Source organism: Convolutriloba macropyga, chromosome 5, assembly GCF_964194025.1.
Source record: "Convolutriloba macropyga chromosome 5, txConMacr16.3, whole genome shotgun sequence".
In the NCBI taxonomy this organism is placed as follows: Eukaryota; Metazoa; Xenacoelomorpha; order Acoela; family Convolutidae; genus Convolutriloba; species Convolutriloba macropyga.
The window spans coordinates 76,431,536-76,449,616 of NC_134472.1; the positions used below are offsets into that span (position 1 = coordinate 76,431,536).

The 18,081-nt window shown below is 33.6% G+C and overlaps 1 protein-coding gene across 1 annotated transcript in view; it reads left to right on the forward strand.

The window, feature by feature from the left end:
* LOC142340504 (uncharacterized) overlaps positions 1-18,081 on the forward strand; it is a 38,858-nt gene that overhangs the window by 369 nt on the left and 20,408 nt on the right. Inside the window, exons 2-3 of the mRNA XM_075391079.1 lie at positions 5-144; positions 6,684-6,881. Of these exons, the coding sequence (XP_075247194.1) occupies positions 5-144; positions 6,684-6,881 (338 nt within the window). The remainder of the gene's footprint in view (positions 1-4; positions 145-6,683; positions 6,882-18,081) is intronic.

The window sequence follows — 18,081 nt, forward strand, 5'->3', positions numbered from 1 at the left end:
ATAGGATCCAACACCTCAACTGTGGTGGCGTGTGAGCTGGTCAGTGTGCTCTACCACCAGTTCTTTTCACCCCCAAACACACCTGAACAGACTAAGAAGAGCAGGAGGGGAGAGAGTAACAAGGAGAGGGGAGAGGACGACTCTGTAAGTGACAATGTCCTCGTAGATGTCGAAGACTGCACTTATTAGTAGTGATCATTCAAACCATCTTCTTCCTCCTCAACCCCCCCCCCCCCCACCCCCACCCCACCCCCCTCTCACCCCACAATGTTGCCTGAATATTTATATATGCAGCTTTTTTCAATTTTCATCGGCCAGCATTGCAAATTGAAAGCAAATTTTTGCTTGCTCTATTGGTGATGAATGTTACTAATTCGTAGTTCAGGCTATTTTCTGGTATTAGCAATTTCTTTAATATTGATCAATCTCCCCTCCCATTGGGTGAGATGAAAAGTTAAACCTGTAATAAAAGGTAAATTGGTTGAAAAGGATACTCAATAGTTCATCAATAATTAACCTGTTCATTCAGTTCAAATTGCGTAATGCACACTAGCAATAAATTAAAACGGAAAATCGATTTTTTGCACCAATTCAATGTAAAACGAATTAAACGCGTAGGTATTATGATCAAAAAGCGTGCCTAAGTTTGATCGCAGATTTCCGAAGACATTTTGTCAATTTAGCAATGGGGGGGGGGGGGGGGGGTTGGAGGAAACTGATCGATTGCTATATCTTCATGGTCTTGTTTGTCCATTTCTCTCTTCTCTCATTTCTATTTTGTGCTGTTGAGCGCATCTGCGATTGTTCTAGAAGATTCTAGATTGCAGTTGTGATATGCGCGGTGTAAGAAGACTGTTAATTGCTCAATCATTCGCTTCAATCATTTAGAGATCCATTAGTGCTAAAATATCATCATTGCGCAGTATTTTCCGGATCGAGTTTCCTCAAAACTGGCAGATTAATAATAACTTCAAACATGTACTGTATAAATAATAAAAGCCGAAATTACTATTGAACTAATTTGCTTAACAAATTAAAAACATTAGTTTAACAGACCCAATTAAGTTGATCAAAAACAAATTAATATTAGTTTATCAAAAAATAATTTCTAGTTTTTGAAACCGGTTTTCGCAAGACTAAAAACAGAAGAAACGTATGGCTTGAGATTAAACGTTGAATTGTCATCTAAAAGATCTGATGAAAGCCTTCAACTATGAAAGCTCAAATTTGAGAAGAGAACGTTGCATTTATATAGCTGGAAGTCAATTGAGCTTCATTCGAAAAATTGCAAAAAGCTGAACGCACCGTGAAATGGTTCTTTGACCAGAAAATTGGGACCCTTTATGTCATACTTGTAGGTTTCAAAACGAACCGCCAAACACGAAACAATAATAAAATTGAGGAAAAAATTTTAATTCTCGGCTCGATCCGGAACCTTTAACATTTCTTTACTTCGAAGTCATTCAAAAACATCCTTGAAAAACTTGCTTACGTGCGGGAATCAAAAATCAACAGTTTTTGAAACTTTTGAAACATTGTTATGCTTTGAGCGACAAAGGAACAATTATGCTAATTGGTAACTATACTAGGTCTTCGTCGTCTGTGGCCAAATTCCACATATTAGCGCAAAATTAATGAGAGAAAAGATAGAGACACAAAGATAGAGACGTTGGTTCGAAATGGATTTTTTCAAAGAAAATCTCGGGTGGGTTGTAGATTGTCAAGTTTTTCAACGATGCTCAGTGTTTTACTGAACCAAATTTGCACCAAGCAATTTCGAAATGTGCTCCGAATTATGGGAACCTAATAATCATTGCTTTCAAATTTATCATCTGTAGCAGTTTAAAATATAATTTTAATTTTTAGGAACAATTCTGAACTGTTTCCATTTTCAAGTAATAGCGATCAGTAATAAATTTGACCCCTCAATATTACGCGAGTCAATTTGGCTAAACGCAAGTAAAATTGGTTCGCTCATATTTATTTGCGAAAATTCATTGTAAGAAAATATTTGTTCAGATGAAAATACCGGAAACAGTTATTTTTTGTGCAGTGACCAATTATATTATTTCACGCTGTCGTGTCTTCTTCATTAGAATACCTCAAAACTGTTCAAACTTCATTGACCTTTTCACAGCAGTCAATCTCTCTATCTTTTCTAGTTTGTTCATCAACATCATCAGCACCTATCTCATGGTAATGTGAAGGTCACTTGTTTGACCTCCAAACAAAGGCAGCTTCACCCAGACAGCGAGGATTTCTCAGCCACTATTTTGGCACTGCCTACCTGCTGCAGTATCAAAAGACAGGTTTACTATTGCGGCTATAGTTGCTTAGAAAAATTGACAGTAGCTTCTAAACTAATGTGTATTTGAGAGGTAAATTTACAGCCATAATTAGACATTTTAAAGCATTTTAAAGAGTAGCTTGATGTAGAAAATTTTGAAGTAGCTTCACAACTAATTAGCGAAAAAGCAATTAGCAAAAAAAGTTTGCGCAATTAATTTGTAGGAACAGCGTGAGAACACTGGTAGAACTTTAGATTTTGCTTTAATAATTAATGAGAGCACAATAACAAAAGCTATTAGAAAAATGAACCCGGTTAACTTAAAGAACCATGCTTTTCTGCATATTGAAAAAAAATATATGAAAATAAGAGTGTACTTTCCCCAAAGAATTTTTGAACTAATTTAAAAACAGATCAGAAGACTTCGGTGGACATCACGTGACGGGCGGGACAAACTGTACTTAACATTTGACCTTTTGACCTCTTTTACTATTCAGTCTATCAGAGCTGCCCTTCATTCTCTCGCTATCTTGTGAACTTGTGCTTTAACTTCGTCATTCTGTCACTTAATCTTGCTTTCTATTGCCTTGCATTTATTACGTTGTTCATACACAAAATGAAATTGAGATATTAAGTCGGATCTTGTTAACAGGAGAACCCTAACCCTTTAATATTGAGAAAACAGAAGGTGTAATTAATCCAAATAGAGCTTACAGGGGGATAAATTGTGAATTTTTATTGAAGTTATTATAAATATGAATACCACCTCGACGTCCTCAAACAAGTTTAATTAAGTCTATATTTTAAACTCTGAATTGTCAAGTCTCTAAACACATCGTAATCACCTCGCCTTTATATATTTGTAGCAATAACATATTCATACGAAGCGTTAAAAATGAAATTCCCAGTATATTAATGAATTATAACTAAATATTTATTGATATTGAAGAATCAAAAATTATATAAGAGTGGACCACACAAGGTTGTTTGGTTGGTAAACTATCATAAACAAGATCTGCGCTGTTTTTTGTATGCCCTTTAAAATCGCACACTCTATCGTTAATTGATCAAAATTTGCTTGAAATGCAGATCTCGACATTGGACGGTAAACAACAACAACCGCGCTCTTGTCCGTCATTAAAAAATGAAGAGTCTGAACCGGTAAGGGGGTTGAACACCTCAAAAGTATGACCAAACATCACAATGAAATGAATGATATGAATGATCCGAATGGTTTTTCTTCTGATTAGCACGAGTGAAGAAATATTTTGTGGATAGCTGCCATCTACTTTTAAGTGATCACTCTACTTATTTTCATTTAACGTGCTGTGCTTTATGATATTTATGATGACTACAATCACGTCTTTTTCATGTGTGCTTCAGAGATTAATTCGAGAGATTTGAAAGGATATATTAAATGAAATCTTGGTTGCTGATACCATTTCGATTTTCGTCTCATAAAAATCAAACAGAATTTTTTAAAAATTTCTATTTGCCTCAAATAGCTCTAAATCTAATTGCTACTTATAAAGCCTAAAAATCTCAAGTATATGAACCCTATTATATAGAGAAGTAGCTCTGAGTTCAAAGTAAACCGTAAAAAATATTCAATTTAGCAACTAATTTTTATTTGCTGAGGGCACTTGTTCGTTCTTTGAATCCACCAAGATTTTTTTCATTGTTTTTTTTCCAATTTCAAATTTTGTATTCAACTTTCTCTTCAAAAACGAGGTTTAAAACCCCAATTGGACAGTCTGCAGCGAAAAATACTTTTAACATAGACGATGCGATAAAAACAGCTGCGAAGAGTGATATCAAGAAATTGAATAACAGTTAAACATCTAGTGAGAATTATATATGCAAAACGTAAAATTGATTCGGTTGAGACCTTCATATTTGCGGCAAAAATTTATGGCACAGAGATTGCAGCTATACGAGCTTTTGAAATTAATTTTGAATGAAATAAGGGAGTTAAACGGGTGCACTAAAACCTCAACTTTTGAAAATTAAGGATTTAAAAAAATTAGTACGCAGAGAAGTTGCGCGAAACATTTGAACTTTTTTTAAAGTAAAAGATCAACTAACAGTGAAATCACTTCAATTGGAGCACAACAACTGCCGGCAAAACTCCTTAATTTTCTACCTTATTCTACTGAAAAGGTGACAAAACTGTCCACAATAGGTTGCAAAGACTTTGCTCACCGGTTCAACAAAAACTTCATACCAGGCGGTGCTTAGTTGTTAGAAGGCTTCTACTGAGTTTTGTTTCATGTTTTCTGAACTTAATATATTGTAAATAAAAAATGACTATATTTCACTCTGTTTCATGAGGCACCACAGGAAGAAGTAACACCGAAAACAATTTATTGTTATTATTATTATTAAAAGCAGTTTTCTGTCGTCAGCTTAATAAATTTTATAAAAGAAAGCACAGACCTGCTAAAAAGAATTAAAACAAGGCCTCAAAGTTTTGTTTTTTTAAAGGTCAATGCTAAATAAGAATTTCAAAATCGAATATGTGTTTCAGAATTCAACAATTTATTGACTAGATTTCCAGTAGCTCGAAACTAAGAGTTCTTGTTACAATGCTATTCTGTCGATAATTGAAATTTAGTTCCTTTTTGTACTATAATTCGCTTAAATAAAAAATTAAATGTCAGAATTAATTCAATTTTTAGTCTTACATCATTTCTTCTGAAAAATCACAAATTTCGTGAACTAGAGTTTCAGTAGCTCAAAATTTAGGAGAAAACGATGTCGTTTTACAATACTACTCTGTTTTCAGTGTTTTTTTTAATCGAAAACATTATAAATATAGCAGTTGGAGTTGTTTGATGACCACTGGACTAAGTTTGTGAGTATTTTTAACAGTGAAGTCAATTACTTATATGTTGCTTAAATAGGGTAAGAGCTTGCTCATGTTAAAATAGTTTTGAATGAAAAACTATTTGTGCAACATAAGTGCAAAATATACAGCACGCACAAAATTTTGGTTGCTTTTGAACGAAGTTTGAGAAGATTATTTTATTAATGTGCATCTTTTCTATAAAGCAATTTTGTCTAAACAATTTAATCTTTCCTACTGATCTTTGCTCCTTTAAAATTATGATTTTTTTGATAAAATACGGTGTAAATCACAGTTGAACTCATCTATCGGCAGTTTACTACAGAAAATTAAACAAAAGATGCAAAAAAGTTATATTTCAGTTTAAATCAATTTTGACGTCTATAACAAGCTCTAAGAGATCCATTTCTTCCATAATAAAAGTAAATGGACTATGCATATACTGCTTTTTAGGAATGAAATTGATTTGAATATGAGAGTGAACCAATGCAACTTGGGACATGAACAGAAGAGATGGATTTTTACTTGTTCAATCCTGTCTTTTTTTAAAACTTCCTTCTTTTGAAAATTATAACTCCTTTGCTTATGTGTCGATTATTATTATGTCACATAATTTTTCCCAGAAAAACCCTAAAAATTACTATTAAACCAATGGTATCTTACTATGTAGAACAAAATGATTTCTTTTGAAGCAAATGAGTCCAACGGCTGACAAATTTTCTAGAATTTTTTGAGTATTGAAAATCGATATGGTTCGACAACCGAGAAGTCAAATAAGAAAACAAAAATGACCATTTCTGCAGTTTATTTACCTCATGGCAGTAAGTGCTGCTTTCACCCACTTGGTTTGTCTCAATAATTTTCAGGATGGGTAATCTTCTATGATTTTGTTCATGCTATAGCTTGCGTTGCTGTTTCTTCTGCTGTTTATGATCAAAAAGGTGTTTATGTGTATTCTGTCCAATTTCATCGAGTGCTGCTGCTGTTTATAGCTGTTTATCACCAAAGGCGTTTAACTTTCGACATCTATTGTAGCTGCTGTCATAACTAAATGTTATAACTATAGGTTATAATACCACCATAAAAGACCAATCATGACGAAATGATAGCAGTGTTGGTCATTTTAAAGTCAACACTGACAACATGCAGGCATACTCATTGTATGTTAGATGCCGATTGTTAGTGACGCTCTCTAATTGCATTGTGGAGTTAGCAATTGTAGATGAAAGGTAGCAAACACTCTATCAGATAAAAGGAAATGGTGGAATGAAGGAAATTGGTGTGAAGGAAATAAGGGAGAAGGAATTAGTGAGAGAGCGGGAGGGGGAAGAGAGAGAAAGAGAGAGGTTGCGCCTGCTCCCCTGAGCCCAATGCACTCCCAGTACACACGCTCACACGCACGTGAACAAACAAACAAACAAACAAACAAACGCACTTGAACTGTCTACTTGAACTCTACTCCCGATCCCGACCTCCTCAATGAATGGTCACACCTGTGTGGTGCCAATCAATCCATCAGTCACTCCCAATGACACCTGTGTGATGTTGCAGCGCAGTGGTTACAGTCGTGCCGGCACTGCTCCCCGGGGGCGGAGGAGGCGGGGGAAGTCGTCTGCGGTGCGGGGCGCGGGGGGAGGGGAGGATGATTCTGATGAAGATGACGACGATGATGACGACGATGACCAGGATGACGATGACGACGGAGACGAGGACGATGACGATGACGAAGTCAATAACGAACTTGATGACGTATGTTGCCTTCATTCTTTCTTTCTTTCTTTCTGTCTTTTTGTTACACACTGACAACTTCTGTAAAGCATGGTTTTCTACAAATCGAAACGTTTCTGAGCGGAGATCACTTTTTTTAAAAAAGAAAAAGTAGGAACACATTCACCTTGATGACAAATTCCCTTTAAATATCAAATTAACAGCTAAAAGAATCCAGCACTAGAAAAATTGATTCATTTTTAGATCTTTTCTAATTAATTACCAAATTGTTTATTAAACCAAGATGTTTATTCTTTTACCAGCTTGTCTAGAAATTTTTCTATTAGCTATATTTTTTTATTTTCCAACTCAAGTGAAAGGTCGAATTGCAAAGTTTAAACGTTCAAAATCAAAAAGTTCAAAACTGTGGAAAAATTACAGCTTGGAATGATTGAAAGGAGAAAAAATAGATTGGCTCTTGCCTGCAAGTGTAAAACAGATGGCATAAAGTAAGTTTTCATGTTCAATCTTTACTTAAATTTTCTAGGCAACAAAGTCTGCTCAGAAATTTGCTGTCGCACAATTAAAGAATTTGTTGACTTAGGTTAGAAAGGTGGCTCGACGACATCTGGGAACAAAACACGACTTGAAACAGGTGACAACTGCGAATAGATTCCAATTCATAATAGCAATTGAAATAAATTTATTCCAGTTTCTAATTTCTCTCTTTGTATAAGATGAAAGGTCTCAAGTGTCACACGATGGGTGGCGACTGTGAACTGGGCCATCAATGTAATTTCAACACGAGTTTTACCTGGTTCGTAATCTGTGTCCGTGGCTTTCAAGTGCGCAATATGATTAAATAGTTATATATAGTTTGTATGCTATTCAGTTTTGCCATTTGCTTTCGCGATATTCCCAGTTGCCGCCTATCCTGTGTTCCTGTTTTCTATTCCCAGTTGTCGCCAGAGGAAAAACATGCATGTTCTCTGATAGTAGTATGCGATTTTGAAAACAGTTTGAAAATTTTCGGAGTGTGTTGTGAAGAAAACAAAATTTAACACATTTAGAAAAACAGTTACGCAAGTCATCAAAACTTGTCAAGACTGTTAATTAAAGCTAGTTTAGTTCAATTTACCCTTTCAAAAATTACATTTCGGAAATTATGTTTTTTCAAATAATTTTCCGGCAGATGTGGAAAAAAATAAATAATGATTTTTTTAAATTTGTTCCCCAAGTCAAGACCGTAAATTTTGTCTCAACGAGCTGGTTAAATAACATAAGGGTTTCACGAAGTTTCTGGTTTTTGAGAAAGGAAAGCTAGTCATTAAATCTCACATCAATATTTTTACCAGCACAGATTTAATTTTTTTAACGATGGAATTGATAAAGACAATCATTAGATCATATCGCTATAAATAAATGACAAATAATGACATATTTTGCTTATTTTGAAAGTTTCTGTTTCTCCATTCACCGTTAAATTGATAAGTTTATGGATCAATTCAAAAGAATATAATTTTAAGTAATTTTTTCTTTTGCTGCGATGTATTGATTTGCAAATATTCTGCAATGGTCGTAGTATACTCTTGTCTGAAATGTTTATTTAAACTAATTTCTCGTGTAATTATGCCCATATTTTCATGAAAAATTGATGAAAAACTAATTTAATCGAAACAGTGTTTTTATAATGATCTGAAAGTTTGAAATCTACAACATAAAGCCACATTTAAGTTCAATTTAGTTAAAGTAATTTCAGTTTTAATTTTTTTTTCAGTTTTAGTTTTGGCAAGGTTACAAAAAAATTAAAACGCAACTTTGGAAAAACAATTGACTTGGGGAAAAAAATCGTTTTTTATTAGAGGAAAGCACGATCAATCCACAGATCTCTCGTAACAGAATCTTACCAGTTTCATTTCTCTTAAAGTATTGTTGCGCAATTTTTTTCGCTTACTCAGCAACAATCTTCCAGTATATAAAAATGAAATTTTCTCTATCATGAGAAAATAACAACACGAGAGGTCAAAGAAAGTTATGTTTGATATAAAAAAGAACACGAAATTTTTAGCCGATTCTTTTTTGCACGAGCCATTTCAATTTATAATAGTCTGCTTCCTAAAACCAGAATTAAAAAGTTTCCGAGAGCGTCCTTGAAAATTTAAATGAAAGAGCGTTTTTGGAAAACATCTTTGGAATACCCAAAAGTTATTGATATACAAGTATTTGATTTAGTTACATTGTAAATATTCACGCTGTACAAAAGAATTGTGCAGAAAAATTTGAAACTTTCTTTTACTAATGTAAGGTCGAGTTTTTAAGTAAATAATTTAGTGTTTTTTTTAAAAAAATTATATATTAATATAGTCTTAACTGTACATCAAAAACATACATCAAAATTAATTTTCAAGTGTGATAAGAAAATGGGTTTCGCCTCTTTAGTAAAGAACAGCAAAAACTACGAGAAAATGGGCACATAGTGTGCTTCTTTTAATTGATCTCGGCTCAGAAATGACTCTTAAAAAGCCATTCAACGGTAATGAAATTTTGTTTCCTTTACTTTTTTTTATTTTTGTTGTTGTTTACTAACCCACTGCAACTGTTTTCCGCTTCCCTCATTAACCCGCACTTGTAATCTCAACTGGACTCATTTTAAAACGGACAGATGAAAAGAAGGAGGGTTTGTAGTGTGATGGGTCACAAACCCGGGATCAAATAAGACAGGGTTCATATATGGTTATCAATTGGTATCATCAGATAGTATTGTATAACTGCGTTGACATTTCTTGAGAAAGAAAGAACTATCTACTATGCATTTCTGCATAAAACATCAATTGTTTTTAAGTGGTATGTGATTACTGTCCTTTAATACAGTAAAATTGTCCAATGATTCAAGTGTCCAATAATTATTATTATATTCCTTAACATGCCGGAAATGAAATCGGACACTAAAACCGCATCCGCTGGTAAAATGAACACTTACTAGACGACTGCTTTTCAAAACATGTGGTGACAAATTAATAAGTCGATATGTCAAAAAACAGTACTCTAATATCTGCACAGTTCGTGGCATCACCCTAAAATGATTGCCAAAATTTCAAAAGAACATTTCAGACTAAGAAGTGGAAAGAATGTTTACAAATACAGGGAACCATATATTTCTTAGATTCTTTGCCGAGCATTATCATTGGCAGTCAGTCGGGGTAATAAATTTGTTCTTACTGCTATTGTTTGAATATTTAGTTGGCAAAAACTTTTCAAAGTGTACATCCTTCAGCCAGTCTGAGGTGCAAATATATCCAAGCATTGAATCCCAGCGTCAAAATATACTTTATTATTCGGATCAAGATTATTAATTCGTAAATTCTGTAGCAGAGTTAAACAATAAAACAAATCAGAAATTAGTCCCAGCTCTTTTTCTTGATCAAAGACTAATTTCGGCCAAGGTTTTAACGCAAAAATATTAGATAAGATTAAATTATCAAACGCTACATAAATTGCACCGTCCATAAGTACATACAGCGCTTGGGTACGGTGAACAGACAAAACAGTCCCAAACAAAACAGTCCCGGACAAAACAGTCCGAACTAAAGATAGAGTTTTATTGGGACTATTTTGTCTGGAACTGTTTTGTCTGGGAATATTTTGCAATTTGGGACTGTTTTGTCCGGACACGCTTGGGTACATTCAATTAAGCTGGAACCTATCGAGTCATGTCTATTGAGAGGAACATTGAACAAGGTTAGAAAACCTAAGAAAGTGGCTTTGATGGAACCAGCCATGAAAAAAAGTTTTTAAAAACTTTTGTTTTTATATCAACAGTTGCATAGTTTATTGACGATATAAACTGTTAACGCTTGCTGCACATTCGAATAATATTAAAACATGGTCAAGTAAACAACTAAATTTTGTCAAAGAGGAAAACAGATTCCAAATTTTGAAATACAGTGATAATAAACACTTCTCAATAAATCATTTTAGAGTTGTAAAGTTCGCTCAATTTAGCACTAAAAACAATCAACTTGCGGAAAAACAGCCAGGTAAACGATGTTTAAAAGGACAAAAAAACAATTTTCCAGGAAACTCAAAAGTTATTGAAAATAAATTCGTAAAATTGAAAAAGCACGTAAATCCATAAATAACAATTACCGGATTTTAAAATTAGTAACTAAAACAAAACATTCTTAAGAGCAGCAGGCAACAAAGTGACCAAATTAAAAACCAGTCAAATAAATAAATACCTACAATTGAAATTAGGTTTTAAGAAAAATAATGATAAATTTCGAAAAATATATGGTGTCTTAGTCAATAACTTCATCAAGTAAATGAAATGCATATGGCACCACGAGCGCAATTGAAGTGACTTGATTATAACTGTTTTGCTAAGAGCTCAAAGTGCAATGTTTATTTTAAAAAATAGTAATGAAATGCATAGTATTATTCAATGAGTCCTAAAATAGAGGATTTATTTCGCCTAGCTTCAAAAAATATGCAAAAAACTTATTCAGTTGAGATTTTTGATAACAAAGAATTTTGGAAGTCATAAACAGCATAAACTATCACTCTTAAAAAAATTTCAATATTTTGTCGATATTTCCTCACAAAGCTCATTGCTCTTTATTTTTGAAATTTAACGGACCACCAAAAAAAAACAACAAAAACAGGTCAAACCATTAGCAGAAAAAAACTATAATGAAAATGCATGATGACGATAACCCAAAAACCACATGTTAATGACTGCGCGAAATAAAAATAATTGCCAATGAATTGTTAGAAAGCGCAATAAATCCTGCCATTATTGATTTTCGGCGTTGAAAAGGATAACAAAAAGATACCAAAATCCATTAAAAATTGTTGAAGCTATGCAAATACAAGTTTTAAATACCAAAAACTCTTTACGAGTAAAAGATTACCTCATCAGAGCCACTAATTGGCCGTTCAGTGGTCGACTTTGGTGATTCTACCTCAAAACGAACAAAAAACTGGAACAACTAAAAAAATTCTCCTAATTTTTCGGACGATATTCTGTGATTTTTTCTCAAAGTCTTCAATAAAACATTAAAGAATCTTTCTAATATTTTTCTGTTAGGACTGTCGATGGTTTTTATTGAAATTAAAAGACATGAAAGCAAAATGGACAGCGAATACGAGTAATTACGACTAAACCACAAATAATTGGGACCCAGTCGTATAAAAAAAAGTTTGAAAAACAAAAGTAAAAAAATCAGCAAATACGGGAGTCAAATTCCAGCAAGTGATTAATTTTTTTTAAAAAAAATTCGCATAAATCTTTACAATTCTAGCGTTATCCATTACACTGTTCGAATTTGAATTCTCATTGGCTTTTAAAAACTGCAAAATGTGAAGATCTTTGAAAAAAGATTCTTCCCCAATATAATCCAAAATATTTTGATTGTGACAATTGCAATATTGCAATGAGGCTATTAAGAGCCTCGCTACTCAGTCTCACAGTCATCAACAACACAAAATTTTTGCTAATAATGAGATAATTGTGAAAAATATCAAAAATTTGTAGAAAATAATGCTAAGTGCAAACAAAATTACGGTAAAATGAGAATGCTTCCATAAAGATGAAGAACGTATCGAAAAAGATCAACTTTGAAAAGTTTCTGTTAATTAACAATTCTACGCTCCATAGTTTTTTAATGATTCAACTTCTGTATTTCTACGTCGAATATATCGATCGGCCAGAGCTGACTGAAAAAAACCAGTTGAGCATATAGTTCCTCCCCCCATTAATTGGGATCGGAACAATTAGATTACACTTTTCAAATGCTGTAAAAATTTCACTGTTCATTAGAACATAAAGCTAATGGGAGATTTTCAATAATACCGGAACTTATCGAGTCATGTCTTCTGAGAGGATTACTGAACGAAGTGTAAAAAATCTAAGAAAATGGCTTTAATTCAACCAGCAAGTAATAAAGTTTTTATAGTGTCTACTCGTGATAACAGCAAATGTATAACATTTTCACGAAATAGCTGCTAATGCTTGCCGAACGATATAATAATCTCAAAAAGGCTGGCCTAGCACTGCCTTTCTGGTTAAAGTGCGTAATTATGCCTCTTTTTTATCACTTTTTTCTGGCTGTTGAATTTCGCAGTATAATCGGCAAAACAGGGGCGTAAGTTATGCAACTGTTGTCCTCGCAGTGACAGTTGTTTAAAAACAGTACACACGGTTGTTATCGCCTCTTTGAAGTTATTGAACACCTCGACTTTGTCTCGTTGTTTGGTAACTTCCGATGATGGCGATAGCAGTCCTGTGGTATTGATGATGATGAAATAAGAGTGTTGTGATGGGCATTTTGTCTTACCCGTGTTTCCTAAAGGGAGTTAAACGTCCACTGCTGCAGAAATTTCCCACATTCACCACATACTCCGTTGTTAGCTCAACTGTCTGATAATTCCTCATTTTTCTCCTACTCGCTTCCACTCCTTGCTTTTTTTGTCTAACCTAGTCGGCGTTTGTTGTGTTGTTGCTCCGTTTGTTGTTAGATAGACTATTAGCCTTAATATGACATAATAATTGTGTAAATTGGCCATAACCTTAAGAAAAAGGTGAGGTGAGTAACAAACTTAGTTTTTGTATTGTTGTTACCAAGATGGAGTTTAGCGCGATGAATATGTCACGAGCAAGGTTGCATTCAAGTTTAGTAGAACGAATCGGAACTTATATGCTAAAAATTAAAATCTGAATTAGTTGTCAAAGTTCATTTCATAAGAAGTTTTCATAAGAAGTTTCGAATTCAGCGAAATTGATTGGTAATTTGACTTTGACTTTTATCCAGAATCAGGCGCTCTCAAAATTACGTGCCATTCGATAAAATTAGACAAAAACGAGTTCGAACTTTTTTTATGTTCTATGATCTTTACTTTGCTAAAAACAAAAATTTTGAACAATTTTTGCATTGAGGCAGGTAAGTTTGAGGGATCATTAATTGAAATTTGAGTCAGCCTAACAAAATCTTCCGAATTATGTAGAAAAACTGTGTTAATATAACACTGACTCTCAATTATCGACAAACTTTTTTTTAGTAAGATTTAGATTGTAAAAACCAAGAAAATTTTTGAAATAAATAGACTTTTAAATTTTTCGGCAAGATTCTACCATTGATGATATAGGTGAGAACCAATCGTTAGATAGTCAGTTTATCCTGTAGTAACCGGCAAGATATAAGAAAGCGTACCATATGTATTAAAAACAGATATGTATTAGACCTTAATTGATCGGTTTCAGGATTAAGCTCAACTAAAATTAAGTTGTTTTCATTATTTCATTATTTCTGTGCTTTCGGACTAAATTAGTACGATTTCTGAAGGTGTTTTAAATACTCAATTCTTATTGATTAACAAAAATGGCGCATTTTGGTTTACTTTTCGCTTGACAACTTTGACACAAATGTAGTGGCAGAAATCAACGTGATGTATTTTTAAGTCTAATCAATTGATGAGTGTTTCAGGTCAAAGAAACTTATTCAATGACTTTGATAATATACAAGTTCCTCTTAAGGATGACACAAAAAATATTTTTTAGTAAACTTAAACCTCTTTTGCCAAAAATTTTGAAATATAAGTTTTATATCCACAAATTTTAAATTTGTTTTTGTTTTGATGCCGCCAGCAAGATCATCTTACTTCCAAAAATTGTAAACAGAAAACTGAATATGAACGATGAATTGAACGGCTTGTGATTTAATGACGACTCGTGAGTTCTTCCGCTCGAAACAAATACAATTTGATCCAAGACAATTGTAGTTGTAAAATTTAACTAGAAAACCAATACTGCTTGTTGGACTTTTTTTTGAAATTCGAGAAATAAAATTTGAGCAAATTATTTCAAAAGCCAGTTTTTTTGGAGGGTTCGCAAAGAAATACAATTACAATGCTCGTTTTCTACCAGTTTTCCAAGTCCAGCTATTGACATTTGTAGTATTTATTTCGAATGATTTCAAGAAATTTGATCACTGTATTTTTATGTGCTTTACATTAAAAACAAAAATTCTTTAGTTCGACAATAGCAGTACCATATTACTGAAGTATTGGCGACCGTACTCGAAAAAAAAAATGAAATATAAAAAATATTATCTGATATGAAAAACAGTAAAATGACATGTGTTTGTTTTACAGTAGGGCCAAGTTGCCCAAAAGTGCTCAATTACAAGGTGCATTCTTGTTGATGTCCCGAAAGCACTCAAGAGCACACCTGCGAAATTACAAACCCACCCACCCACCTACTACTACCACCACCACCTACTACCCACCCACCCACCTACCCAATTACACACCCAGTTGGGACCAAACCGTCTTAAAGCAACACCAGTTGTGTAAAATGGTAACAAAAAGCAGCACCAAATATTCCAAATAATTCATCCAAACAAACTGTTTGTCGGCCTATTATTTGTGTTCAGTTATGACACTGCAGCTGCTAGTTAACCAATAATAAATTTCCCCTTAAACGACCTTCAACTGATACAAGTGACCCCTACACCACCTCTATGTTGGCCTGAATGACCTCTGGTGACCTTGATCTTGCTTCTTGTTACCTCTTGAGGCAAAATGTTTCACACTGCTCAAAACTGAACATGGCTTTTCATAACAATGGCTTTTCAATGCAAGACTGTTTGATCCCAATATATGGTTCCTATTGCACAAAATAAACAAATAAACAAATGAATGGAAAGTTTACAGCTCCAGAAAGGAATGACAAATACACGCCTTTGAAGAAAAAGGGAAAAAATGGGACAAAAGCAATTTCAAGGCATAATGTGTTTATATGTTGGTGAATGTGGTTCAATTAGCACACTAAGATTTGACAAACTATGTTTATACTAACTAGTAATAGTTTTTGTAATAACCTGGAGCTGAAAACTTTTTATTTTCTATATTCAGTTCCTCGAGCTAACACGCTTTTAGAATGGGGATTACTTAAAGAGTTAGTTTATCTGGCAGCGGGTACTTTTGTATAATTTCGTTTGCGGCACTAAAATAAAGTTTAGTTCAGCACTTTTTTCTGGCTGTTGAATTTCGCAGTATAATCGGCAAAACAGGGGCGTAAGTTATGCAACTGTTGTCCTCGCAGTGAGAGTTGTTTAAAAACAGTACACACGGTTGTTATCGCCTCTTTGAAGTTATTGAACACCTCGACTTTGTCTCGTTGTTTGGTAACTTCCGATGATGGCGATAGCAGTCCTGTGGTATTGATGATGATGAAATAAGAGTGTTGTGATGAGCAATATGTCTTACCCGTGTTTCCTAAAGGGAGTTAAACGTCCACTGCTGCAGAAATTTCCCACATTCACCATATACTCCGTTGTTAGCTCAACTGTCTGATAATTCCTCATTTTTCTCCTACTCGCTTCCACTCCTTGCTTTTTTTTTGTCTAACCTAGTCGGCGTTTGTTGTGTTGTTGCTCCGTTTGTTGTTAGATAGACTATTAGCCTTAATATGACATAATAATTGTGTAAATTGGCCATAACCTTAAGAAAAAGGTGAGGTGAGTAACAAACTTAGTTTTTGTATTGTTGTTACCAAGATGGAGTTTAGCGCGATGAATATGTCACGAGCAAGGTTGCATTCAAGTTTAGTAGAACGAATCGGAACTTATATGCTAAAAATTAAAATCTGAATTAGTTGTCAAAGTTCATTTCATAAGAAGTTTTCATAAGAAGTTTCGAATTCAGCGAAATTGATTGGTAATTTGACTTTGACTTTTATCCAGAATCAGGCGCTCTCAAAATTACGTGCCATTCGATAAAATTAGACAAAAACGAGTTCGAACTTTTTTTATGTTCTATGATCTTTACTTTGCTAAAAACAAAAATTTTGAACAATTTTTGCATTGAGGCAGGTAAGTTTGAGGGATCATTAATTGAAATTTGAGTCAGCCTAACAAAATCTTCCGAATTATGTAGAAAAACTGTGTTAATATAACACTGACTCTCAATTATCGACAAACTTTTTTTTAGTAAGATTTAGATTGTAAAAACCAAGAAAATTTTTGAAATAAATAGACTTTTAAATTTTTCGGCAAGATTCTACCATTGATGATATAGGTGAGAACCAATCGTTAGATAGTCAGTTTATCCTGTAGTAACCGGCAAGATATAAGAAAGCGTACCATATGTATTAAAAACAGATATGTATTAGACCTTAATTGATCGGTTTCAGGATTAAGCTCAACTAAAATTAAGTTGTTTTCATTATTTCATTATTTCTGTGCTTTCGGACTAAATTAGTACGATTTCTGAAGGTGTTTTAAATACTCAATTCTTATTGATTAACAAAAATGGCGCATTTTGGTTTACTTTTCGCTTGACAACTTTGACACAAATGTAGTGGCAGAAATCAACGTGATGTATTTTTAAGTCTAATCAATTGATGAGTGTTTCAGGTCAAAGAAACTTATTCAATGACTTTGATAATATACAAGTTCCTCTTAAGGATGACACAAAAAATATTTTTTAGTAAACTTAAACCTCTTTTGCCAAAAATTTTGAAATATAAGTTTTATATCCACAAATTTTAAATTTGTTTTTGTTTTGATGCCGCCAGCAAGATCATCTTACTTCCAAAAATTGTAAACAGAAAACTGAATATGAACGATGAATTGAACGGCTTGTGATTTAATGACGACTCGTGAGTTCTTCCGCTCGAAACAAATACAATTTGATCCAAGACAATTGTAGTTGTAAAATTTAACTAGAAAACCAATACTGCTTGTTGGACTTTTTTTTGAAATTCGAGAAATAAAATTTGAGCAAATTATTTCAAAAGCCAGTTTTTTTGGAGGGTTCGCAAAGAAATACAATTACAATGCTCGTTTTCTACCAGTTTTCCAAGTCCAGCTATTGACATTTGTAGTATTTATTTCGAATGATTTCAAGAAATTTGATCACTGTATTTTTATGTGCTTTACATTAAAAACAAAAATTCTTTAGTTCGACAATAGCAGTACCATATTACTGAAGTATTGGCGACCGTACTCGAAAAAAAAATGAAATATAAAAAATATTATCTGATATGAAAAACAGTAAAATGACATGTGTTTGTTTTACAGTAGGGCCAAGTTGCCCAAAAGTGCTCAATTACAAGGTGCATTCTTGTTGATGTCCCGAAAGCACTCAAGAGCACACCTGCGAAATTACAAACCCACCCACCCACCTACTACTACCACCACCACCTACTACCCACCCACCCACCTACCCAATTACACACCCAGTT